At 47.0% G+C, this 26,094-nt stretch overlaps 1 protein-coding gene across 5 annotated transcripts in view; it reads right to left on the reverse strand.

The window, feature by feature from the left end:
• Window positions 1-26,094, reverse strand: part of GRAMD1A (GRAM domain containing 1A) — a 48,956-nt gene that overhangs the window by 20,369 nt on the left and 2,493 nt on the right. For 2 of the 5 annotated variants that reach the window (XM_035117731.3, XM_035117730.3), the window contains exons 2-8: window positions 12,942-13,161; window positions 12,131-12,151; window positions 6,846-6,930; window positions 3,356-3,459; window positions 3,143-3,238; window positions 716-796; window positions 268-383 (exon numbers count right to left, since the gene is read on the reverse strand). In XM_035117731.3, the coding sequence (XP_034973622.2) occupies window positions 268-383; window positions 716-796; window positions 3,143-3,238; window positions 3,356-3,459; window positions 6,846-6,930; window positions 12,131-12,151; window positions 12,942-13,161 (723 nt within the window). Of the gene's footprint in view, window positions 1-267; window positions 384-715; window positions 797-3,142; window positions 3,239-3,355; window positions 3,460-6,845; window positions 6,931-8,143; window positions 9,251-9,274; window positions 10,933-12,130; window positions 12,152-12,941; window positions 13,162-26,094 lie in introns of those variants that run through there. The other 3 variants (XM_035117732.3, XM_035117734.3, XM_088672509.1) reach the window with 3 other exon arrangements.

Below are 26,094 nucleotides of genomic sequence, written 5' to 3' on the forward strand. Positions count from 1 at the left end.
CCTCTTGGAAGGGGGATGAGACAAAACCGCTGCACAAGCACCCCCAGGTAAGTGGCTTGGAGCAAACAGAACTAAGAGAAGGATCCTCGCCTGAGATGAAGAGATGCTGCCAATCTGTGCAGCCAGCACTGGGCTAGGTGCACCCATTAGCCTTATTCAGTAGAATGTAACCTTGTATTTTATCCAATCTCCCCTCGCATCCTTATAGTTACACTGCAGTCAGGGGGTGGGTGGGCTTATGGTGTCTGCAGGGCACTGTACACTCACCCCAAACCGTTGATCTCATCGATGGGAGAGACGTAATCATCATCCTCACTGGTGAGGCCGAGTTCAGAGCCATAGCATTGGTGGACAATGTGCCAGAGCTCTTGAGGGGACAACGTCTGGGAGGAGAGCACAGCATTAGAAAATAGAAAAAGCACTGCAGTTGAAGAGCTCAGATGAACAGGGCAAAATCAGTCCAGGCTTATCTGTTTAGTCCTGACACACCTACATGCAACACATACCCCCCCTTACAGTCTAGAACCCAACATTAAACACCTGGTTCCTATTTTCGGAAACTGGGCAGAGGCTTCACACACAGAGAGACAGAGACATACCCCCCCCCCAAAAAATTGGCAAAATCTGGAACTCCAGTGCTGAAATATAGCAAGGACTGAGCTTCAAGCTGCTGTATCCTAGGTTGCTTCTGCAGGAGCAATGGGTCCATTCTTACCTTATCCAGGAGCGTGTTCTGCCAGAGGCGGAAGATCAGCATGAAGCAGCGGTCACGGGCCCCGAATGAGGTGAAGAAATGCTGGGAACGGCAAGTGAAAAGAGAGCCTGGGATCAGTGCCCCTGGATCAGTGGGATCAAGGTGAGCATTCATAGCTTCTACCTACAGGTTGTGTGCATGCTGTCATTGCACAGCAGGGCTGAGGAACCTGCAGTCATTCAGATCTTGTTGGGCACAAACTCTCAACATATGTGGCCACTGACCATGCTGGCTGGCACTGCTGGGAGCCCCCGACATGGGGAACCCAGTATCAGGGACTGATAAAAGTGCAGAAAGCAAGTGTTGGAATCATCACCTATCAACCTCAAAGTTCCGCTTTCCTTGGATTTTCCTTTGCAATATTGTTTGCCATGCAACATTGGGGGGGGGGGGTAAGTCAACGTGGTACCATTTGATCAGACAGGTTATAGGAGTCCATAAACCTGCCAAAATGGCCCACCAGGGATTGGGGATCTCAGGTTCTGGCCAGCCAGCTCATGTCTTTGTCTCATCTCAATGTCCCTCATTATCAAAGTTCGCCCTCTTTCTAGCCACACTTGTGCTCTGGACTAATTGCCTGCAATGACTACATCCTCCTAGCTGTCTATCAACAGTTGCTAAGGACAGTTCGAATCCTGAGATCCACAGTGCATGAATTGAACGTGACTGTGGGAGCAGGAGCGCCTACCCTTCTTTTAACTTCCTGCAGAAGGTGGTGGAATTTCCTGCCTTGGAGGTTTTTAAGCAGAGGTTGAATGACCATCTGTCAGAGTTGCTTTAGTAGAGATTGCTACATTGCAGGGGGTTGGACCAGATGATCCTTGGGGGGGGGGGTCCCTTCCAACTCTACGATTCTATGATTCTACTGTTAAGTACAACAAAAGCAATTAAATGCTATTAAGGGGCAACTAGCCCACATGAACTGTTCCAGAGGCACACCCAATTCTTGCAGGCACCAAGAGTCACCCAATGTTCTTTTCCCTTTTTCTTTTGCGGGGCATTGCCCCTCTGGCTGAGATAACATATCAGAAGCATGGGACATAGGAGATGCCTAGGAAAATAAAAGGCCGCACTCTGCAGAGATTAATCAATCTCTGCAGAGCACAGCCTGTGCAGACACAGGTAAAACTTTAGCTGAAGGGTGGGGTGAGGAGGACGGGAACTGTTGGGTCAGGGTGCAAACCAGCAACTGTGGGCTGGAGGTGAGGCCTAGGGCAAAGCTTACTCATGCATCTTTGCCCCAGGCTGTGAGCTTGTTTTGAACAGGAGGAGGCAACAAGGCTCATCTCTCACATCCTGTGCCCTTGCACTTCTATGTTTGCTGGGGCACAAAGGTTAGCAGGAAGCGGAACACACAGATGTGATTAGGATTATATCCAGTGCCATGAGATTCACACTGAGAACAAAAGTCCAAGCCCTTAGGGAGGCAGGTTGGAGGAGGAGGAGGAGGAGGAGGAGGAGGAGGAGGAGGAGGAGGAAGAGGAAGAGGAAGCCAAGGGCAGGGCACTTCCTAATAGCTCCCCTTCACAGCTCCAGACACCAGGTTTTCCTCATGCACATGTGCACTCATGCACAACTTCAAAATGGCCATTAGAAACTCAGTAATGTTGGGAAGGACACTGTGACCGGAGCTGTGCAAAGCAAGCCACAACTATCACACAGGGAGCAGAATATCAGCTGGCACAGGGGTGAGGCACTTTCCACCTTACCGGGTGGGAACACAGCTCAGTGCGAAAGTGCAGCCTTTGGATACAGAAGGTCCCTGGCATCTTCAGAAATAGCAGGATATTATTGGATTGGCTGGCCAGATCCTTCTCTCTCTCCCTGCACCCCATGGACAAACATTGACAGGTGGATGGTGCTACCACAATGTTCACCATCTGATGTCATGGTGATGCCGAGCCACTGACAGGTGGGTGGCCCCACCCACCGGTCAAAGTTGACCTGCAGGGTGGGTGGGTGGAGATAGAGGTCTTATTTAAGTTTTGCATGCTGCATACCGCCTCACTGTATTTTGGTGAAAGCGTGGCCTGTGACTATTTAAACAAATAATATAACAGCGTGTCATAACATTTACAAAGCAATACTGAAGATCTACAAACAGTTGCAACCCAATAAATCTGTATTCGGTGATCCTAGAGAACTGCATTATTGGCTTAAGAATTTTAGAAATTATTATTGTCTGCTAAATGTCTACACTGCCCTTCGTCTGAAGATCACTAGAAATGCCCAGCTCGGTCACACCAAGGCCCACCTAACCTAGAATTATTTGCAAGAATCCCAGCTGGTTCACCAGACTTCACCACTGGTCCTTTCCCGTTGGCCACTGTTGGAGACTCAAAAGATCTTTGGCATGATCCAGCAGGTGCCTCCTTTTATGTGGCTCACCTTCTCTGTCTCTGTGCAGATCTGAATCGCGTTGGGGATCAGCTTGGCCGTCTTCTCCTTCCTGATGCATTTCACCTCCTTCAGCTGGATGGAGATCTGTTGTGGACGAGCGACACAACAGGGATCAGCGGCAGCGGGGGGGGGGGGGAGGCAAAGCGGCTTGCCTACGTACCTGACCCCTCTCTCCCCAGGCTACCTTGCTAAGGCACTCACCGTGGTCTCCCATCGGAAGATGTTGCTGTAGAAGCAGATCCAGTTCTCCGATAGGTAAAGCCGCCCTTGAAGCAAGATGTCACGCTGCAACGCACAGGAGTAATCTGAGGAGAGGGGAGACGTCAGCTGCTGAGAGCAAGTGTTTGGGTGCAAGGCAGAGTCGGGGGGGGGGATTGGGGGAACAGCAGCAGGCTTTTGGAGACCAATCCTGTTGATGAGGGGGGTGAAGGCCACAGCTGCTGGGCACCGACCCAAGGCTGATCTGTTTTTATTTTTTATTTGCTTTTCTGTTACAATTCAGCATAATACATAAAGAAATAATAAGGGTACATCTTTTCATACACTTCCCTTGCCCTCTTTCCATGGTTTCCTATCTATTCCCCACATATCCACGTATTCTTGATCTTCTCAATTTTCTCTCTCCCCTTCTCTTTATCTCATGATATAACTGAGTTATTCTCACCCTGCTAGGTTAATTATCTTGCTATAATGGTTTTTCATATAGTCTAAGTATAACATCCAATCCTCCTTGAGCCTTTTATCATCTCAATTTCTTATTCTGTTAGTCATACCAGCTAATTCGTTTTTGTTTTTTAAAATTGTTTTTATTTTTTTATCTATGTCATTTTAAATTGTGATTGATATCAATGCTGTTTTCTTAGTTTTAGGTTTTATGATTTATGTGGAATTTGTTTTCCATTTGGTTGTGTACTTTCTGATGTGTTTTATTTATTGCTTGACTTTTGTTATGTTGGTAATTATGTAAATCTTGTCATGTTGTAAGCCGCCTTGAGCATTGTTTTAACTATGGAAAGGCGGCATACAAATAAGATGATGATGATGATGTGATAATTCCGCGTATCCTGGCAGTTTACGCTGCCACTCATCTTTTGCTGCTCTGTTTTTATTTCATTTTCCAAAATGAATATATTGCTCAGCCTTACTGTTCTCTTTTGGGGTGGGTTGCAATCACATAAAGACACAGCAACACAGCGACTAAAGCTACAGTAACAAAGCAGATGCAAAGCTTGATTAAAAACAGCCCACGTCTCTAAAAAGTCTAGGCGAAGAAAAAAAGCTGGTGTCTAAACAATAACAAAGAAGGCATTGCCTCATTTCAAAGGGAGCTCCCCATGTGAGGCTCAGCAGCCAGAAACGCTCTCTCTGTGGTCACTCCCCTGCCTCACATCTGACGTTGGCGCACCCAGAGGAGCACATGGGCAGGTGACCTCCATTTGCCGGCAGGTTGATATGGGAGCAGTCAGTCCTTTTATTCTAGAGACAGGACATCAGAATGGTTGCAGGTGACTAAACAGGACACTTCAAAACCAGAGGCTTTAACTGATTTAACATTTGTTCCATTGTTCTGTGGATGCAGAACAATAGTTTTGTGAAGGACTCTCTAACCTAGGAGTGGGGAACTTTCTTTCTGCCAAGGGCCACATTTCCTCAGGGGTAATGTGCTGGGGGCCATGTGCTGGCAGTGGTTAGGACTAAAGCAAAAATTGGGTGGGACACCCCTTTTCTTCTTCTGCAACCCCTTTCTCGTTCTCTCCATCACTCCACTTTTCCTTTCCTTATGCCACCCCTTCTCTCTCCCTCCCTCCCACCGTGTGTGTGTGTGTGTGTGTGTGTGTGATTCCATTTTCCATGCCTCTCCCCCCCCCTTTTCCCCTTTCTTGTTGTTGTTGTTTAGTCATTTAGTCGTGTCCGACTCTTCATGACCCCATGGACCAGAGCACGCCAGGCATGCCTTCTTACCCACATGAAATTAGACTAAGGGTTGCATTTAAACACACACACTACTCCCAGCATCTTCATCAAACTACAGTTCTCCGGTGTCTTGGGGAGCAAGTCTACTCTAGACCATTAAACTGGCACTCAGCTCATTTGTAAGCTTTTTTGTGCTGATTGGCACAAAGAGGCAATTTATGAGGTGTCCAGAAATAGGAATCAGCAAGCCTGCTAGTGCAGAAAAAAGATATGTAGGAGAGATCAGGCTGCGAAGGCTGGGGTGTCCCAATGAATTTCTCTTCCAACCTGTGAACAGGGCCAATTGGATCTATACTTAGGATGGGAAGGGTAGGGGCTAATCTAAATTCCAACTATAATTCCTTTATACATTTTGACAGGAGTGGAATCCTCAGCCAGGAGAACTTAAAGGAAGGACAGGAAAGACAAGAGAGCCTAAAATACGAGAAACTGCTAGGAAACCTCTCTTGCATCCTAATCATGACAAATTGTTGTTGTTGTTTAGTCATTTAGTCATGTCCGACTTTTCATGACCCCATGGACCATAGCACACCAGGCACTCCTGTCTTGCACTGCCTCCCGCAGTTTGGTCAAACTCATGTTCGTAGCTTCGAGAACACTGTCCAACCATCTCGTCCTCTGTCGTCCCCTTCTCCTAGTGCCCTCAATCTTTCCCCTTCATGGATCAATGCCTTGTCATGGCGAAGGGGCTTGAATAACTCAGAGAAGCTATGAGCTATGCCATGCAGGGCCACCCAAGATGGACAGGTCATAGTGGAGAGTTTTGACTAAACGTGATCCACCTGGAGAAGGAACTGGCAAGCCACTCCAGTATCCCTGCCAAGAAAACTCCATGGACAAAGACAACAGGCATATAAAATCATGACAAATATGAAATTAGAAAAGAACACGTTCTACGGTACAAAATGATCTCTCTCTCCCAGCCAAAGGCTAGAGCCTTCAAAGACTAACTGCCTTTGAATGCGCATTATGTCAGGCTAGGCTTTGCACCCTAGTTCTGGGCCAAGAGAAGTGAAGCGCACAATCTTTGTACAATTTTTAAAAATGCCAGTCAGGTAATAATATTGCAAGGGTGAAAGATATTTCAATTTGCACTTAAAAACAACAACAACAACAACAACAACAACAACAACAACAACAACAACAACAACAAAACTATTCATCTCCCTCCCTTGCATACAATGGGACAAATGGATTCTGCTTTCAAATTCTCCAGAAATCATAACTCTGCACAGAGAAACATCAAACCAGTTCTCAAATAAGTCTTTGCTCTCATCATGCATTTAAAGCATGTTGCCCCCCCCCTCCTCTGGATAATCCTGAATCCTGGGAACTGCTGTTTGTTAAGGGTACTGGGGACTGTATCTCTATGAGGGGTAGACGACAGTTCCCCGGATTCCATGGTGGAAGCCATGTGCTTTAAATGCATGCTGTGGCTGTCACCAACTCTGATCTCCTCTATCATCTACTGCAGCAGAGATAGAGAGCCTGTGGAAGCCCTCAAGAAGCTGCTGACCTCCCATCTCGCTTGGCCCCATGGGGACTGAAGGGAGTTGGAGTCCAACAACACCTGGAGGGCCACCACAGGCTCCCCACCCCAGCTCCACACTATGAACCATCACACATAGGTTGGCCGATACACCTCATTCACCACCCACTTTGGATCCCTCCGTTTGGCATAGCCTCCTTGCACGGCCCATCTCCTCCTGTCTCTCACCTACAAGAAGCCGCTCCGTTTCAGGCAGTCCCTTGAAGATCCTGCGAAAATCCTCGTTGCGCTGCTTGTATGTGGGGCTCAGCATCTGCCAAAGACAACCAGGCCCTTCAGGATGGAAGCATTCCCTTCCTGTCCCTCCCACGGGACCCTCAGCCCAAGAGGCACCCAGCTCAGAAGGCAAATATCTATGCCCACTTCCAGCACTGTGCAGGGAGCTGGAGGCAGGAGCTACTGGTTTAGCAGGGCCATCCTATGGCATGGGAGAAGAGAGCAGCTGGAAGCTCATATATATCTGGGGTGACATTTATATTCGTATCAACGGCCTCGGCCCAGTACAGTATACACAAAGGAGCATCTCCACCCCCATCATTCAGCCCGGACACTGAGGTCCACCTCCGAGGGCCTTCTGGCAGTTCCCTCCCTGCGAGAAGTGAGGTTACAGGGAACCAGGCAGAGGGCCTTCTCGGTGGTGGTGCCCATCCTGTGGAACGCCCTCCCATCAGATGTCAAGGAGATAAAGAACTACACAACTTTTAGAAGACATCTGGAGGCAGCCCTGTATCAGGAAGTTTTTTTTATCTTTGACGTTTTACTGTTTTTAATATGTGCTGTAAGCCACCCAGAGTGGCTGGGGAAACCCAGCTAGATGGGCAGGGTATTATAACCACCACCACCATAAAAAAAGAATGCCACTCTTCCTACAAAGAGCTACGAACTGAACTGTATACACAGGCCTCCCCATTTTATTCTAACAACCCTGTGAGGTAGGTTAGGTTGTGAGATTAGATGGCTCAAGGCCACCCACCTGTGGTTCATAGCTGAGTGAGGATTTCAACCTGGCTCTTTCCTCTATTTTAAGTCCAGCACTCTTAACTACTAAACCACACTGGGGCTGTGCAAATAGCAGCTTAAAACACAGCCGAGGTCATTATTTCCCTCAATTTGGATCAAAGCTGGTTTTGGGGAGGGGGTGAATGCATCAAAATGCAGTACAGTAGTACCTCGGTTTAAGTACACAATTGGTTCCGGAAGTCTGTACTTAACCTGAAGCGAACTTTCCCACTGAAAGTAATGGAAAGTGGATTAATCCGTTCCAGACGGTCCGCGGAGTACTTAAACTGAAGCGTACTTAACCTGAAGCGAACTTTCCCATTGAAAGTACCAGGTAATGGAAAGTGGATTAACCCGTTCCAGATGGTCCGCCGAGTACTTAAACTGAAAGTACTCAAACCGAGGCGTACTTAAACCAAGGTATGACTGTATTTCGTAAGGGGGCATAGATAAGGCTTGGGGCTAACCTCATGCACACACCACTTCCCAAACCTAGGGTGGGAGTACACTAGATGCAGAGTAAACAGGAGTGTGTACACAGCCTTGCTATCTGAGGCTGCAGAGACCTGCTGCTTGGAGTGGAGGATCTGGGGGTCTGGGTGGGGGTGGCAACTGATAACCTCAGGAGATAGCCAAGAGAAATGGACAAAGGGCCCCAGAGCTTACAGAAAAGCTTAGGGAAGGAAATGCAATGCACTACAGCCAAGCTAAGCTGTTTAGGGGTTGATGCAGAAGGAGGAGAGAGGAGCAAGGCAAGACCAGGCTGCGTTTTAAGCTGGCCAAGTGTACACAAACTACACACACCCTGGAGGTAAAGAAGCAGAACCGAGGAAGGAAGGTGGTGGGGTGCTAAGCAAAAGTCAAGAGAAGTAGGAAGAGCGAGGCATCTCACTTACTCTGTCCAGAGGGAGTGTCTTAACCCAGGGAGCAAGGGCAGCAGGCAAAGGAGGTTTCCAGGCAGCATCAGCGTGGGTTGCAGGGGGTGGGTGGGTGTGAGCGTACGCAAAGGAAGAGAGCAGCAGAGCTAGATTCAGAAAATTCAGCAAACGCACTGGCACAAGAATGGACAGGTTGCAGCTCGGGGTGGAGAAAGGGCAGCGCGCCAGCACAGCGAAGAAGGCAAGGTGCAGGATTGGTGCGATATCATCAGCACAGAAAGCGGGGGTGGGTGGGTCAAGAACGGGGCTGACAGTGGAAAGGTGGGGAGCGTGGCTGGCAAAGTGTCAGCGGAAGGATGGGGTTAAAACAGCAGAAGCACAAAACAGGAAGGTCGGAGAGGAGGGAGGGAAGGAGCAGGCTGGGGCAAGGGGGGTGGGGTTCTCGCAGGCGCCCCGAAGGTCATGAAAAGTGCTCGGGAGGAGATCGGGACGTGCTTCCTTTTTCGCAGCGGTCGGATCCCGAAGGGGAAGGATGTGCAGAAGGGCCGGGGAGGAAGTAAAAGTGGGGGCGCGCAGAGGAGCTGGGGAGAGTGAAAGGAGGGCGGCGGAGGAAAGTTTCTGGAGCCCATCAAAGAAGCGGAGACGCCTCCCCCAGGGACAGCTCCGCAGCTCCTGTTACGCCGCACAGCCATTGGCTGCGGGTGCCTGGGTGTCACTTACAGGAAACAAAAGGGGGCTGGGTGTCAGGCTGCAGTTAACCATCTCCTGCCCACGTGGGGGACTCTGCCCGAGGTGAAGGGGAGGCGACCTCCGCCGGCCCGCCTCAACCCTGGCGCACCGCTTCACTTCTGAAGAATTCCTGTCCGGAAGCCATTGCAAAACACACGGAGAGATAAAACTCAGCACCGAGGGAATCACGCTCTGCACGTGCGCAGAGACACCGGCTTGTTCTTTCTCCGTAGATTCCCTATGTATTATTAGATTCCCGTCGGCTTGGTACTGAAAACAAGATTCCGAAGCTGAGCCTTCCTTCTTTGCTCGAATGATTTTTTTATCTCGCCCCCTAGAAACGTTTCCAGGGCAGTTTACCCAAAGAAGTAGGAAGAGTGTTAAGAAAAAATAAGACGCCGATTAAAAGGTTAGGCACTAAACTCGACATCGGCAATGGCAAAACGGGTTCGATCCGCGTATGGGGCAGCTGCTTATTCCTGCATTGCAGGGGTTAGACTAGATGACCCGCAGGGTCCCTTCCAGCTCTAGGAATCTGTGATTTCCTGCCATGCCTTCCACATCCGTTGCTCTTTGTTCTATGCTTGCTGCCGAGGCAGAAAGGGAAATATTTAAAATTTTAAAAGGCCAGAAGCAACATACCTATATGATTGGGGGAGGGAGGGATGAGAGATAACATTGCCCCATCCCGCAGTCTTATCTAGCTGAACCTTCTTCCACACCACCAGCCATGCCCCTCCCCAGTGCTTTTTTCCAAAACAAAAAATGTTTAGGGGTGCTCTCATTTTCCTACTCATATTGAAATACTGCCCCTCAATGAGGCCAAACTTAAGATTCACAAAATGTTTAGGGGTATGTGTATCCCCAGAAAAAGCACTGCCCCTCCCCTTTGCCACCCCTCAAATGCTTGTGCATTTCATTCAATGAGACTAGCCAGATCTGCTCATGGAGCAGAATGGGGAGTGGGCTGTACCACTGCAGCAGGCAGGGGTACATTTGCACATCTCACATATTAATGTCCCTACATTTGAGTGGGGGAGGAATATGCCACAACTAGAAATCTACCATATCAGTGATACAGAAAGGTTCTAAGCCAGTCCTCTTCTCTGCTGTGCTAGTTTTCCAACTGCAAGGAGCGTTTGTTTGTTTACATACTCAGATTATTCCCATGCCTGCAGCCTATGAAAAAGTGCTTATCGTGATTAAAACATGGTTTGGGAATATAATTACACTCCCAGTTTAAAGCGCTGATTTATTTCCTACACTGCCTTTTAGGTTCCAAGATAGCCTCTCCCTCCCTCAGGTTCAAATCCCCACTCAGCCATAAAGGGTCACGGGGTGAATTTTGAGCCAGTCACAGCAACCTCTCCGCCTACCAACCTTGCAGGGCTGTTGACAGGATACAAATGGAAGGGGGAGGAAAGACTGCATGCACTGCCTTGAGCTCCAGGGATGAAGGGATGCAAGATGCTGATTTAGATAGGAACCTCAACGGCACAAAGGGCAGGGTATTAGGGCAGACATCCAACAGGGATGGTTTATGATGTGGTGCAGCTAGGACCTAATTTAATAACCTCACTGCAACACTGCCCACTGGGGTCCCAAATCTAGATTCCTCTCCCCACCACCACCAATGCAATGCCTGTTATTTACACTTTTTTAAAAAACAATATTTCGATTGCTATTTGTGGGAACGGTGTCACATTCACATTTAGCGTAGCCGTAAAAGTTTCATAAGACAAGGAACTACAATAGTCGTTAAGTAAATATTACTTAACAGTATTATTTACTTAATATGACTTAGTATTCGTAGAGTTTCTTTGTGAACCAAGGCTTTTGGCGCCATGACACCAGGGACCGAGAACACTGTTCCTATTGAAACCAAGCACTTGCCTTCCGGATATTTCATCACCAACTGGAAATGTATTTGTATCGCCAAGGACTTTTCATAGGATTAATGTGACTCAATACTGATCCATGTGTAGAGTGTTCTACGATTTTGTAATTGCATAGTTTTACGATGTTTCAATTATCCTATTGTACAGCGCCTTGATGATGGTGATTTCTTATGAGCTGGTGGTTTATAAATATATAAAAAATATTTTGGGGTATGTGTGTGTGGAGGACGTAAAACCATGAAGGCAAACCCACGAAATGCTGGCCACACTGCTCCAAAGGCTTTGGGCTGAAATCCTAATCACACATATTAGGGAGTAAGTTCCATTGAACTTAATAGGGCAAACCTCTCAGTAAACAAGCACAAAGGAGAAAGTTCATTAGGGTTGCCATACAGACGGATTTCCCAATGACAGAATTAGCATCCGGGGGGATTTTGGGGAAATCAGCAAAAAAATGTTCACCAACTTTTTGTGTTAATATTCACTTCTGGGAATATGGCTCCAAGAGTGCAATCCTGAGGCTGGTCCCACTATGGGGCTTACTTCTTAATAAATGTCGTGTTTAGGGTTGCAGTCTTACAAATGTATACACGATACATTCAAAAGCACACAATTTTCCTCAAAGGATCCTGGGAACTGTTGTTGGGTTAAGGGTGCTGGGAATTGCAGCGCTCTAAGAGGTAAACTCCCGTTCCCAGGATTCTTAGGAGGAAGTCAGCTGTCTTAAAAGTACAGTGTGTGCGCAGCTTTAGTCACAAATAACTTTAAGCGGAATGAAGGCCGTGAACTGAGATGTGTGCCCTTTCCTTTTGGATGGATACCAGAAGGGCCTGCCTTTTCATAAGTTGGCAATGTTGCTGTGCACTTTTAATAGCTTCTTAATGGCCCAAAACTGGAGGCATTCTATTCTTGTGTACACCCCAATGAAAGAACAAAAATAACAACTTACACTGTACCAGCTCTGCATTTTCTGAAAGAAAGAAAAGAGAGAGAGGGAGACTTAGTGTAAGCCACATCTTAACCCGGGATGATGAACTTTTTTTTTCAGCCCAAGCATCATATTCCCTTCCATCCAACATTTCAAGGGCCACATGCCAGTGGTGGGCGGGGACACAGGCAAAAGTGGGCAGATTAACTAATGTAAAGTTTGCCTTTATGCAGTAGGGCAATTCCTGCACATAGTTGCCCACCCCTCTCTATCCTCCATCCAAGCATGTTCAAGGACACATCCAGGCCAGACAAAAACACAAAGGGGAGGGACAAAACGGGGCCAATGAGGGGTGGGCTTCAATCAGGAAAGGGCCAATATTCAATTTTATGCATGCCCATTAATTTTAATTGCATAAGTATTCATTACACAGATATAGGATGTAATTAACTTTAGTGTTTTAATTTCTGGTGTAGGAAGAGGAGCAGGGGGAAGCCACCTTGTGCTAACAGAAGTCCTTGTACTGGTTTATGGTAGTGGAAAAAGGTAGTTGAATCCAGCCTAATAATTTTAAAAGTACTGTAAACCTAACGGGTCAACCAAACAATGCCAGTGGAAACAGAAAACCTTAAGTGCCTGAAAGGAGGCACCCTCCCATGGGTGGTTGTTCCATAATCTGGGTGCCCAAGTTGAAAAGGCCTTCTCCCTTGTTCCACCAAGCAAACCTCCTTCAGTGCTGGCACCCTAAGAAGAGTCTCAGAAGCTGAGCAGAGTTTCCCAAACAGGTTCATCTTCTCTCATCTCCCGCCACACATGCCCCCACCCATTCTACCTTGTTATTACGGATGAAGCTGCGCCCACTGAGCGGGTAGTTCAGTGGGGTGCTGGGCGGGTGCACTGCTTGAGGGGTCCGCTCTGTCGCATTCTCTGAGCCTTTCTCCACCATGGCTTCCGGGGTCAACTCTGGAGGAGGTCGTGGCGGCAACTGCAACAAGCGCTTCCTCAGGGACGGGGAGTTGCTGGGGGTCGTAAGTGGGGATGTGGTGCCTGTGCTGGAAGGAAGCAGGGAGGCAATTGTGAGCCGAGGCCCCAATTTAAACACTACCGTTCCCAAGTTGCCCAGGAACAAAACTCAAGATGATTTCTATGGCGTGTTCGCCTTAATCCGCAGCATTCCCCACCTTGGTCATTCTAACCCTCTATCTTGCTTTCACCCTCCAAACAACATCCAGCTCACATGGAACCCCTAAGAGGACCTGTGTCTTTAAGAGTTGTGGAGAATTGAATGTATTTATCAGGAAGGACAGGTCCTGAAGCTTACGCTCCAATACTTTGGCCACCTCATGAGAAGAGAAGACTCCCTGGGAAAGACCCTGATGTTGGGAAAGATTGATGACACAAGGAGAAGGGGACGACAGAGGACGAGATGGTCGGACAGTGTTCTCAAAGCTACCAACATGAGTCTGACCAAACTGCGGGAGGCAGTGGAAGACAGGAGTGCCTGGCGTGCTCTGGTCCATGGGGTCACAATGAGTCGGACACGACTAAACGACTAAATAACAACAATCATTGAGTGCATTTATTTCCCACCTGTCCTGCATGGACCTCAAGATAGCCTACAGAGGAGTTCTAAGCAGACCCAGGCCTGCTTAGCATCATCATCAAGATGGCTGCAGCAACTGTATCTTGTTTGGATACAAAAAATAAAAATATAAAAAAATCATTCAGTTTCTCTCATCACTGCAGGACTATGGATGCTTCCAGACTGGGGAGATGGGGGCCTTCATTTGCAAATGGGTCGTTGAGATATTGCAAGCAGGTTGCTAGCAATGCATTGTAGTGGTGGTTACTCAGCGCTTTTTTTCTTTAAAAAATGTTTAGGGGTTCTCTCATTTTGACTCAAGAAAATCATTTTATAGTTCAAATCGGGAAAAATAAATACTGTATAGTAAATGGACAAAAGTATAAAGATTCACAAAATGTTTAGGTGTATGCGCACCCCTACGTACCCCCAGAAAAAAAGCACTGTGGTTACTCATCAGAAAGGATATAACCCAGATTAAATGAGCAAAAAAATACAGGCTGGTGTTTTGATGCCAAAGACACCTGGTGGATGTTACAAAAAAAGGGGGGGAGAGCTTTCCATCCATGAAGAGTGTCCGTCTCACAGCACCCTATAACAGGAAAATCCATATTCTCTGTTCTATTGAACTTTTAAAGACACAGAAACCCTCTCTGCAGCTTAACAAGTTTCAAAGTTGGGTTTCTTGGTTTTGTTTTGTTTTTTCATTTCCTGTCCAGCAGAAGCTATTACTAGAGCAGAGGAAATGTAAACAGGAAAGCTCCCAGCTCATGAGAAGAAACAGGATCCTAATCCCAGAGTCAGGTCACCTGAGGAAACGCCAGAGATTCTAAGAGACACTCAGAAGGGGAGTGAAGAGCAAACTGGAGTCAGATTTGTGGGCAAACCACCCTCAGTAAGGACCCAGTTTGTATAGCGGACCAGATACCCTCCTTCCCAAAGCCACGCTGTATCAAATAATATAAGGTCACACCCAATTTGTACAGGTCTTCCCCTCCAAAAAAGAAAGAGTGAAAGGAAGTTGGGTACGGTATGTGATTATTCATGCTTATTACTACACTTATTTCCCACGCGGCATGCGTAGTTATGCCCCCCCCCCTCCAATTTATCTTCGCAAGAACCCTGTGAGGTAGGTTAGGCTGAGAGACTGACTGGCCCAAGCTTTGTGGCTGAGTGGGAACTAGAACCCAGGTCTTAATCCGACACTCCAGCCACTAAACCACACTGGCTCCCCATCCATACTGCCCACAAGCCATGGGGAAAGGGACCCTCTCCCCTGTTACTGTTCCCCCATCTATGTCTGTGTGTGAGCCGGTCCTGCCAAAAGCCTTTGAAATGTAGGATGGGAACACGGATATTTGCCAATGGCCTCCGGAACATGCCAAGAGAATTATTTTATAACGAATCAAAAAAATGAGGCCTGTAGTGTGGATTACTCCTGTTCCACGCTGTTACTCCTCCCATTCAGTCATCTGGGTTATGCCCCCAAGAATCTGCCTTGCCACATGTTCTATAACCATGATTAGCAATTATGACATGCACTTAAAAACAAAACCCAGGCATGTACAGGGATGCATAGCCATCAACACCACAGCGCACAAGGCACATTTAAAGCCTTCTCAGTTGCAGTCTTGCTATTAAAAAATAAAAATAAATGCCCTCCTCAAATTAGCAAGTAGCCTTATGGGAAAATGTCTTTCCTTATGCAGATTGTTGCACAGAGGGAAGCAGTCATTTTTCAAAAACACGACTGCATCTAGGAGAGAAGGCTTAAACCTCTCCTCCCCCCCCATTATCTGTGCATCCCCCTACAATTGGCATTTTGCTTTTTTAAAAACCCACAATATTACTGCTAATCAGGTCATTAATGTACCATGTATCCTTGCAGCATGCTCAGTTCTCCTTGGGAAGTTTTTGGAAACCTCACCAGCAGCATTTAGGTGTTCTCCCTGCTTGAAGATTGCTTTATATTTCTACAATCTGTGGGTTTCCCCCAAACCTGATATCTCCATCTTGTGAATAGGCCATGCTGTTTTAGTGACATAAGCAACAGCACTCACCTATGAGCACCGGAACCAGTGAAGCTATGGAACATCCAAGCCATGCATTTACAGCATCCCGGGAACCACAGTTTACCCCCCAAAGAGCTACCATTCCAGCGCCATTTACAAACTATAGCTCCCGGGATTCTTTGGGGAAAGCCATGTGCTTGGCACAGAGTGCCTTACAACAATTATCCTATTTACTCCCATGACAGCCTTGTGAGCAAAGGCATAAGGAACCGAGGCTGAAATAATACAATTTGCCGAAAGCCGCACTGACAGTTCATGACTTAAGCAAGGATTTGAAACCAGGACACCCTGATCACAGGAAAACATGCATCACCCAAGGAATATTCCCATGCAGATGAATTTTCTTATGTTTTAATTAGGGCTGTCATGTCATTGGAGGAATATTAACTGAACGATTATAAAAGCGTTATCCGATAAATATGTTAGTTAAATCTGCAAAATTTGCTCATGAATAAAACAATCGGGGGGTTTGGGGGGGGCATTTGTTTTTCAACGGTGCATGACTATATCAAAGCATCGTCATAGAAGAAGCATTTTCTCTTGAGTGAAAGAACTCTTCTAAAAGCGAGCTGGTAGTTAAAAGGAGCTGCATTAAAATCACCTGCATTTTTTTAAAAAAGATTAATTATGATCAAATAACAATGAAGCCCCGTGGATCAGGAGGCTGTTTTAAGTTGCCCAAAATGTTTTTACAAATTTATTTATTTCATTGACAGCCCTAGCTTTAATAATTATGAACATGTGAATAAAAGAAAGGTGTTAAAGTACATCACCTTCTCATTTAGGGATGTAATCCTCAACAGTAACAAGGGCATACTTTGCCAACCTGGTGTGCTGGCTGGGGCTGATGGGAGTTGTAGTCCAAAACACTGGGAAGGCATTCAAGGTTGGCAAAGGCTGAACTAGGGGTAACGTTTCATTGGGCACAGTGGGAATTACTTCCAAGCAAATGCACATATAGGCTTGTGCTGGACTCCATTTCCACCTGCCATCCTTGAAATCAGAGTGGCCAGAATAGTCTGAGGCTTATTTATTATGTGCCGATTGGCAAACGCAACCTATGTTTAAAGAGTTATTTTTTAAAAACAGTTTAATCCGTGCTAGGGCTATAGTAAGGAGTAGTAGAGAGCTGAAACTGATCAAGACAAAACCAAATAGAATAAGAGACTGACCCATGTGGATGCCCCATAAGCTGTACCAAAGGAATGAGGAACCTCCAGGGGCTGTGGAACTCCCAACTTCCATCAGCCATGGCCAGCATGGCCAATTGCCAAGGAAGATGAGAGTTGTAGTCCAGCAACAACACATGCAGGGCCACAGGTTCACCCTCTGGTACCTCTTCAGTCATTGATCTAGCAAGCATCAAGAATAAAACAAGGATAAAGGAAAGAGGAACCAAAACTCCACTCCTAAATGCGGAAGAATTGGGAAATCTGAAGTTTTTTAGCTTGGGGCAGGCTAGCAAATAGTGGTTTGTTTGTTTGCTTGTTTGTTTGTTTGTCTGCCTATAAGACTTGTCTACATGTAGCATAGCAAGGAAGCTGTGGCAAACTGGGAAAGAGCTGGTTCCTTTCCTTTCCCAGCCATCAGAAAGTCACAAACGGCTAATATTACCTTCCTTTTGCAGACGGGGTAGTTGTGGTTCACTGTCTACAGGGCCAACGTAAGGGGTCCAAGGTATGGAGCTTGTATCCCACACCCAATGGGAGTGAAATATACTCGGAGTCAAGAGTGAATTTCATGCTCTTTATTCAGCTCATAGTCATCAAGGAGGAGAAGAGAAGACGAATGGCTCTTTTCCCAAAACCATCTGCTTATATACATTATTTACACAATGGGCCTTGCGTGATTGGCTACTTCAGGGCTACACCTGTGGGCCAATTATATTGTGGATTGACTTTTGCCTGCAGCCTGATTGGCTGCTCCTACAGGCCAATCAGGTAGCAGATTCACTTCTGCCAGCCGCCTGATTGGCTGCTCCAGCAGGCCAATCAGGTTGCGGATTCACTTCCACCTGGAGTTGGATTGGGTAGCTCCCGCTGATTCTGAATCCTATTGTTCTAGGATTCAGCTCAGTACATAACAGGGAGCATTCCCATCTCAAGCTCTCAAAAACCCTGTTGAGGTGGATGAGGCCAACAGATAAGCAGCCAAATCAAGATCACTATCTGTGCTTCAAGGCCAAGTGGGGATTTGAATCCATTCCTGCCCAGACAAAGCCTCAGACTCTGTCCGCTGTGCTGCATGGAATGCTAGGCACCAGTATCATGCGACTGGAGGCGATGTCAGGTTCTGCGACAATCCGCGGGACTTGCAAACAGCAAGGGCTGGGAATCTGGGAATAAGGCAGCGCCACACTCCCACAGACCAGGATACTGGGTGTGGTGGTTTCAGGAGACGTGTTTCCTCACACTTCCACATTCATTGTCATGCAGAGAGAGAGAGAGAGAGAGAGAGAGAGAGAGAGAGAGAGAGAGAGAGACCTGCCCCGATCTAGCAAGGAACTTACCGGCCACCCAAGGATCTGCCCTGTGTCCTGGTGCAAACGAGAGCAAGAAAGAAAGAGAGCGGAGGGAAATTCATGAGAACAAGAAATCGGGTTGGGGGGGGAGGCAGAAAGAGGGCACCCGAAGAAGATGAGAGCAAGATAAAAAGATCTTCAGAGCTGTTTGGACTACGCAGCTCAGCTCACACCGTTATTTTGGCCCTCGCTCACCCGCATGCACACAAACCCCGCCTCTGTCTGCCCTTCCCGGCCAACCCCTTGCAGCAGGTGGCTGCCTTGCACTGAACAGCTGCAGGGGGGAGCATACACACAGGCCAGTGTTTCGGAGGATGGCCGTCCCAAACTCTTTCTCTATCCTCTTCCTGCAGCACCCAAGCCTCTTCAGAGAGTGTATTTCTGTCTAGCCAGCCTGTAGTCCCCCACCCACCCCTCCCAAATCAGTATTTGTTTCTATGCCCATAGGGGATTCCTAGAAAAGAGCACGGTGTTTTTGATACCAAGACAAGAGGCAAAGTCAAGCTCCCTGGTTCTCTGCCCAAAGAGGTGAGGTGTAAACTCTGGTCTCCTTCCCCCGACATGTGCATATCCTGCCAAGTCCCTTCTCAAACGCCACATGGGTTCCGTGAACTGAGTTTCCATTCCTTTCACTGTTCTAAAATTGGCCCTCACCATCAACGTGTCCAATGCCACGTGTCTGATTTTACAAGGGGCAACCCCGCTACCTGAAGGGCTGTCAGAGGGCAGCCTTCTATTTAAACTGAGTCTTGGTTAAACATAAAGAATCCTAAGAAGGAAGAGCAGGACAGAGCTTGATGTCGCCCATCAGCAGCAAGCACCTGTGCAAGACTTAGCAGGCACATAGGTCTCCTGGTCACAGTCTTCCCCGCTATGGGGAGGTGCATTGTGTTTCTATTTAGATTGCAGCAAACCATCCTACATCTGTATTTACGCACATCAACTTGCATGTGCAAATTTTGTGCAAATCACTAAACCTCTTTCATACTCATTTTGTTTATTAAATTTGTATACCACCCTTCATCAAAAGATCTCAGGGCGGTACAAGATAAAAAGAATGACATAAAAGCAAAAATAAATAAGTTTGAAAAATTTCTGATGAAGCATTTCTTTTTTTCCTTTTTGCAATGTGCAATTGCCCATCCTATGCCCCCATCAGCATCAAGCTTTATTGAATTAGGCTGGCCTGGCCTTTAGGATTTTGTGAAACTTTTAAATCACTGCTACCACGAGTGACCCTGGAGTTACTGGGACCGGCCTAAAAGCCGCTCCAGGTATGGGCAGGTCTCTGGCAACCCACCCACACTCTCAAATACCCATTAGACCCCCCTTCCTGTTTGTATGCTCCCCCTACAACCTTCAAATCTGATATTCTATCTAATTCCACACAGTGTGGGTGTTGAAACGTCAAGAGTTCCTTGAAAGTATGAATGGTATAAATAATGTGGCTTCGTTTCATTTGCCTTGTTTTGTTTTTTTAAGTCAAGTCAGTCACACCTAAGTGTCCAAGCTAACACCTAAGTGTTCCACCCAGGACAACAGGATCAGGTCCAGAATGGTACAGGGTTCCCTGCCCAAAGCAGAATTGTGTGAAATATATAATAAAATAAGAACCCTGCTGTTATCAGATCAAAGTCTGTTTTCCACAGTAGCCAGCCAGATGCTAAGAATCTGTACTGGGACCAATGTTTTTAACTTGTTCCTCAATGTTTGGGGAAGCTTTTAATATCTGGAGGACTATTGTATTTTAATATTTTGTTGGAAGCTGCCCAGAGTGGCTGGGGAAACCCAGCCAGATGGGCGGGATATAAATAATAATAATAATAATAATAATAATAATAATAATAATAATAATAATAATAATATATTATTATTATTATTATTATTATTATCATCATCATCATTATCATCATCATTATGCTCTAGAGCCGAGCCAAGCTTGTAAAAAATTTTGGGCCTTTGGGCAGATTTGGGGTTTTGAGCGAGTTTTCGTCACTTCCTTCCCAACTTCAGATGAAACCCCAGAGAGAGAGAGAGAGAGAGAGAGAGAGGAAAGAAAGAAAGAAAGAAAGAACGAACGAAAGAAAGAAAGAAAGAAAGAAAGAAAGAAAGAAAGAAAGAAAGAAAGAAAGAAAGAATACACAAACACATTTCACTCTTCCAAGGGGTTGTCTGGGTAAAACTCGCATCTGATAGAATCAATCTGAGCCTTGAAAGGCACATACGAGTTGAACAAGGAGATGGGAAAAAGTATCACTTTTCCAACTTCCTTGGTCAGTTCTGTTTACTTTTCAAGGGAGAAAAAATGGTAGCCACCCTCATCAACTCATGACCAACGGGGTGGGGGCTTAAAGACTTTGTGGCAACAGGGGAAATCCCCATGGGTTACCATACAATTAGGGGGTTACCATACAAAAAAATGGCATTCCCCACCTAAAGTGATGAGTGGCAAATTCCATCCTACCATCTCAGGATCTTACTATCTCATTCTGTGGCATCTATAGACCAGGGCTGAAGGCTCAGCACCAGAGAGATTATCACCAATTGACAGCTGGAGAAGAAGGGATGAACCCAGCCCTTAAACTCAGGGTGATGTGAGGGAGAAAAAGCCCACCCCTCTTTCAGGGGTGAGAGCAGAATCTTAGTGAGGACAAATTTTGCCAAGCCACCAAGGTCTGCCAGAGGTTTTGGATCACTTTCCTTCAGTGAACACAGTGAGGCCTCCATACAGGATTTGTGGTGGCTTCCCATCCAGGCAGGAACTCACCAGCCCCAAATCTGCTTAAATTCAGCCAAGGTTGCTGTGAGTGGCGTTGGACAATGCCCTCGTACAACTCATAGGGTGTCAGATTCAGACACCAAGAAGCACACAGACCTGTGTGCTTCCTTAAGTACTTCGTTTTAAATTGAAGCGCTCTCAACTTAGCAGGGGGGAACCCAGCATGAATGTACATAAATTCCAAATTTGACCAGAATATAGAATCCCACCTTCTACAGCAAAGGAAACGGCTAGACAACTCAAATAGTTCATAAGCATCCCTAGGAAGTGCCCATTGCTTTTCACATGCATTCTTCTTAATAATAATTGCTACTATCAGTATTATTGTTTATAAAATAATAATAATTCTTACCCACTTTTCATTATAAGATCTTCCCAAATAAAATAACCGCATGAACTCAACCTGTCAAAATATGTACTGAAGAGTCAAGTCATTCTTCCTAATTCCTGTTTGTCCTTGAATTTCACTTCAGAACACCAAGTTCTGGGTAGCATGTGGGAGGGCTGTGGCTCTCGGCCAATCGTACCATTTGACCCTGTTTTCTTCTCTATGGACCATTGCTTGGCCTTATCTAGGACCCGCAGCTGCAGACTCTGGAGGGAAAGAATGCACCCACTTCCAGCTGAGGGCACATAAGTCCCAGTGAACATACACACCATATATCTGAAGCAGATTTAAAGCACATGGCTTCCCCCAAAGACTCTTTGGGCTGTAGTTTATCCCCCACAGAACTACAATTCCCAGCACCCTAAACAAACTGCAGATCCCAGGATTATTTGGGGGGGGCACATGATTTCGGTGTCCTTTAAATTTATGGTGTGTATGCAACCCTGGTTGCATTTTGCAGAGTGAAATGGTTCAACAATCGGTCGATGGCGTCTATAGGACCAGGACAGCAGAAGATACACAAACATGCCAGCCTGCCTCCTCATCTAACTACACATCATTCAAAGATGGCCGCCTATTTGGACATCTTTTTAAAAAAGCAGTTAAGGCAAATTTGTGGATTACAAGGCTACTAGTCACGATGGTTACACATCACCTCCAGCTTTGGAAGCAGCATGCCTCAGAATATCAGTTGCTAGGGAACAACCTTGGGAGGCATGCAGCTCAGCAGGCAGAGCATCTGCTTTGCATTCATAATGTCCCCAGGTTCAATCCCAAACATCTCCAGGTAGGGATGGAGAAGACCCCTGCTTGGAACCTGGAGAGCCACAGCCAATCAGCGTAGACGACACTGAGCTAGACGGGCCAATAAGGCAGCTTCCTGTGTCCCTATGTCCTGCTGGTGGACTACAAATAGGCATCTGGGTCGGTCACCATGGAAACAGAAGGACTGGGCTAGACAGGCCTTTCCTCTGATTCAGCAGGACTCTTTATGTTCTCCATGAACCTCACCCCTGCCCTGCAACTCTATCCGGACAAAGAAAAAGCTGCCTGTGTTGATTCTGAGGCATCCCTAGGGGAAGACTCCTTGGTGGCCTCACTGGTTATAAGAGGGGGGATCCAAGTCATAGCCACTGGAGCAAGCCTTCCAGAATAGTACTGGCAAACTAGCAACCTACAAGTGCTATTTCCACAATATTCCCCAGGGCTCTTAGCCAGCTGCCTGCTGGGATTAAATGGTGGCGTGGCTTCTCTTTGTTTTGCCCCTGGGTGGTGAGAATAAATAGCTGCCTCATCGATATTCACTTATGCTTTATGGGAGCGGATAGAAGACACTGCCTTTGAACAGGGATACCTTGCCTAACAGTTTTCACCCAGGAGAAAAGGAAAGAAAGCTTATGTTATGTTGCTCCTCGTGGCCGTGAAGCTCAGGGGGAAGAGACCAAAACAGAGGAGAACGATGGAGAGGGAAAGAGGGGGGCCTGGGGTGAGATCTGGAGTTCGTATGAGGCTGAGAATTAAGAGGAGCATTCAAGATTACAGTAGGGCTGTGCAGGAGAGGAAGACAAGCAACAAGAGGCAGCTTTGAAGGAGGATGCCCTCTCTCGATCTGCTACTTCAGGTGGAGGACCTTGATTAGAGACAAAGGACGAGGCCACAGCTCATTGCTAGGGCATCCACACAGCATACAGAAGGTCCCAGTTTCAATCCTCAGCATCTCTAGGGAGGATTGGGAATCACCTGTCGGAAACCCTGCGTAAGCCAGTTTATCCTATGTTTCTACAACTAGATTGTGCTCCTATTTCTTCAGACAGCACACAGATAAAAAACTACGGGATTTGCTACTGCAAGATGTGGTGGCCGCCGCCAACTCAGGTAGCTTTATGTACACAACTACAATTCCCAGGATACCCTGGGAGACGAGACAGACTGTTATGACTGCAGCACAGATATGACTCGACAAACCAATCGCAACATCTGGCAACCTTAGCCCAGACCCCCAGAGGGCCTACCAATTCTAACACTAAAAATATGGTGGACAGCTCACAGCCACCCACTGATTGTGGCACTGCAGCTGCTGCCAACTGCTGCATGTATACTTGCAGCCAAACACCTTCATCTGCCCCCGCTGCAACAAAACATGTCTCTTCCGTATCTGTCTCTATAGCCACAGCAGGTGCTGTAACTCTCCGATGGTTTGACTTCACCTCCATTGTTTTCCAAAGACAGACAGATGCCATCCATACTTGCTAGGAAGAGCCCACCCAATTTAACTGCAATGTTTTTTTAATGGGATAGCTTGGTTCCATGTTTAAATTAGGAATGTTTAATGTTTCTGTCATGGATTTTTTTACTCATAAATGCCTTAGACCAGGGGTCAGCAACCTTTTTCAGCCGTGGGCCGGTCCACCGTTCCTCAGACCATGTGGTGGGCCGGACTATATTTTGGGGGAAAATGAACGAATTCCTATGCCCCACAAATAACCCAGAGATGCATTTTAAATAAAAGCACACCTTCTACTGATGTAAAAACATGCTGACTCCACGGGCCGGATTTAGAAGGCGATTGGGCCGCATCTGGCTCCTGGGCCTTAGGTTGCCTACCCCTGTCTTAGACACCTAGTTTGCCATTAAGCTGTATATAAATTAAATAACAACCACAGCAACAATAACTGTAGTCAGCTTTGTGCCACGAGAAAAGGGAACAGAAGAGAGAAACAGAGAAATGTAAATGGATGAGAAATAATAACTGGGCCCTATGTTGCAAAAGTTAAAATGAGTGGATCCTAGGCATGTAAAGATTTAACACAGGCATCCCCAAACTGCGGCCCTCCAGATGTTTTGGCCTACAACTCCCATGATCCCTAGCTAACAGGACCAGTGGTCAGGGATGATGGGAACTGTAGTCCAAAACATCTGGAGGGCCAAAGTTTGGGGGTGCCCAAACAGATCTTTGAGGCTTGCGGAAATAATTCTTCCTACTTCATCCTTGACAGAGGTCACCCCAACCTGTCATTAACAGCCTCCAAAATAAGTCAAGCCTCCAGATCAGCCCCTTTTAAAACTGTTTCCCTATTGATAAAGCACAAGAGCCAACTATGGTATACCCCATGTGGATTTTTTTAAAGCATTAAAATATGAAAAGGGTTGCATATATGTCATACATTTAAAGCACATTTCCCCTCCTAAAAAAAGAACCCCAGGAACTAGTTATTTTCACAGAGCTGCAATTCCTTTCAGCATGCTGCAGTTCCAGGACTAGAGGGAGGGGGTGTCTTTAAATGTATGGTGTGCACATAGCCTGAAAAAGAGGTTACAGAAGCACACCAAACAGCAGTGGAAAGGAGCAGGGTTATTGTCAGAAGAAGAGCAAGGGTGTGAGCTGGGGCTGAGAAAGAAAGGGCAGAGGGGACTGTGCATGTCATGCTCCTTGTTCTCCCATGCTCTGTGTGGCCACAGCATCCGCTCTAATGAAATGCTAATGCTGTCTCTGGGGCCGACCTTGGCATGGCATTGAGCAACCTAGCTCTCTCGCCTTGCCTCCCATCCACGTGCCACCACGCGGACCCCAGTGTCCAGAGGAAGAGGAAGAGGTCAGGCCTTCAGCAGATGGGGGCGGCTGTCACAGGAACTGCAGGGCTGACATGGAAAGGGTCGACAGACAGAGAGCGACAGTTCATCTCCGCAGGTGGTGGGAGGCTGAGGATTCAGATCAGAGTCCTGTGCCGAGGCAGGAACCACATTTGCAGCCACAATTGTGCCAGATTGGCAGGATGCTGCCCCATATGTCAGGCATCGGGGGGGGGGGGGGGAGGAAGAGACAACAGTTTCCTGTGAGCCACTTCCATTGCCTGGGCTCCACACCTCCAGAATCGGAAGGCACAGGGGCGGCTGTGCCCCCCCTCCCCCCAGGGCTCAAGCGTTTGTCACAGGGATTCTCCACACTTTAGGGTGTTTTCGAAACACCCTCAGTGTAGACTGCGGCTGATCCAAATTGCACAAGCAACTCAAGCAGCTGATTAGGGTAACAAGGTTTTCAGCGGTGCTGGCTGCACATGATCCAAAAGACACACCCGAAGGTGACTTGCGAAAGGTTGGTGGAGCCACATACATACAAGGAAGGCATCCTGAGACCCACTTTCCCCAAGTTGCTGTGGAGTTGCTTGGGTAGCCAAACGTCCTGGGGGAGGTGGGGAGGGGTCAGCCTTGCCCTGATGTGCCTTTTTATGTTCTCCCTGTGCAGCCCTCCTTCTGCTGTTGGGCTCAAAATCTCATCAGCCCTGGCCAGAGTGACCATTTGTCAAGGGTGATGGGACTTGGAGTCCAGCAAAATGTCTAGGGCCACAACTTCTCCATCCCTGATGTAAGTATTTTCTGTGGGATTAGAACTGCACCAGGAACGGAGCACTTCTGATTCTGTGCAAAAGATTTGCGTGATTAGCCTCCTGCCTTCGTGGCTGCACAGGAGCTGCTCATAAATTGTTTTCACAGGGCTGTGAGAATCTGTAAAAGACACCTAATTGTATAGCTGCGGAGGAATTCAGGGCTAAACCCTGTGGTTTTAACCCATGGTTCATGTAAGGAAAGATACTTCAGAAGTTTTCATCTGGAGCCTCCCTGATAACTCGCTAATGTCAATGAGA

Source organism: Zootoca vivipara, chromosome 6, assembly GCF_965207765.1.
Source record: "Zootoca vivipara chromosome 6, rZooViv2.hap1.1, whole genome shotgun sequence".
Classification (NCBI taxonomy): domain Eukaryota; kingdom Metazoa; phylum Chordata; class Lepidosauria; order Squamata; family Lacertidae; genus Zootoca; species Zootoca vivipara.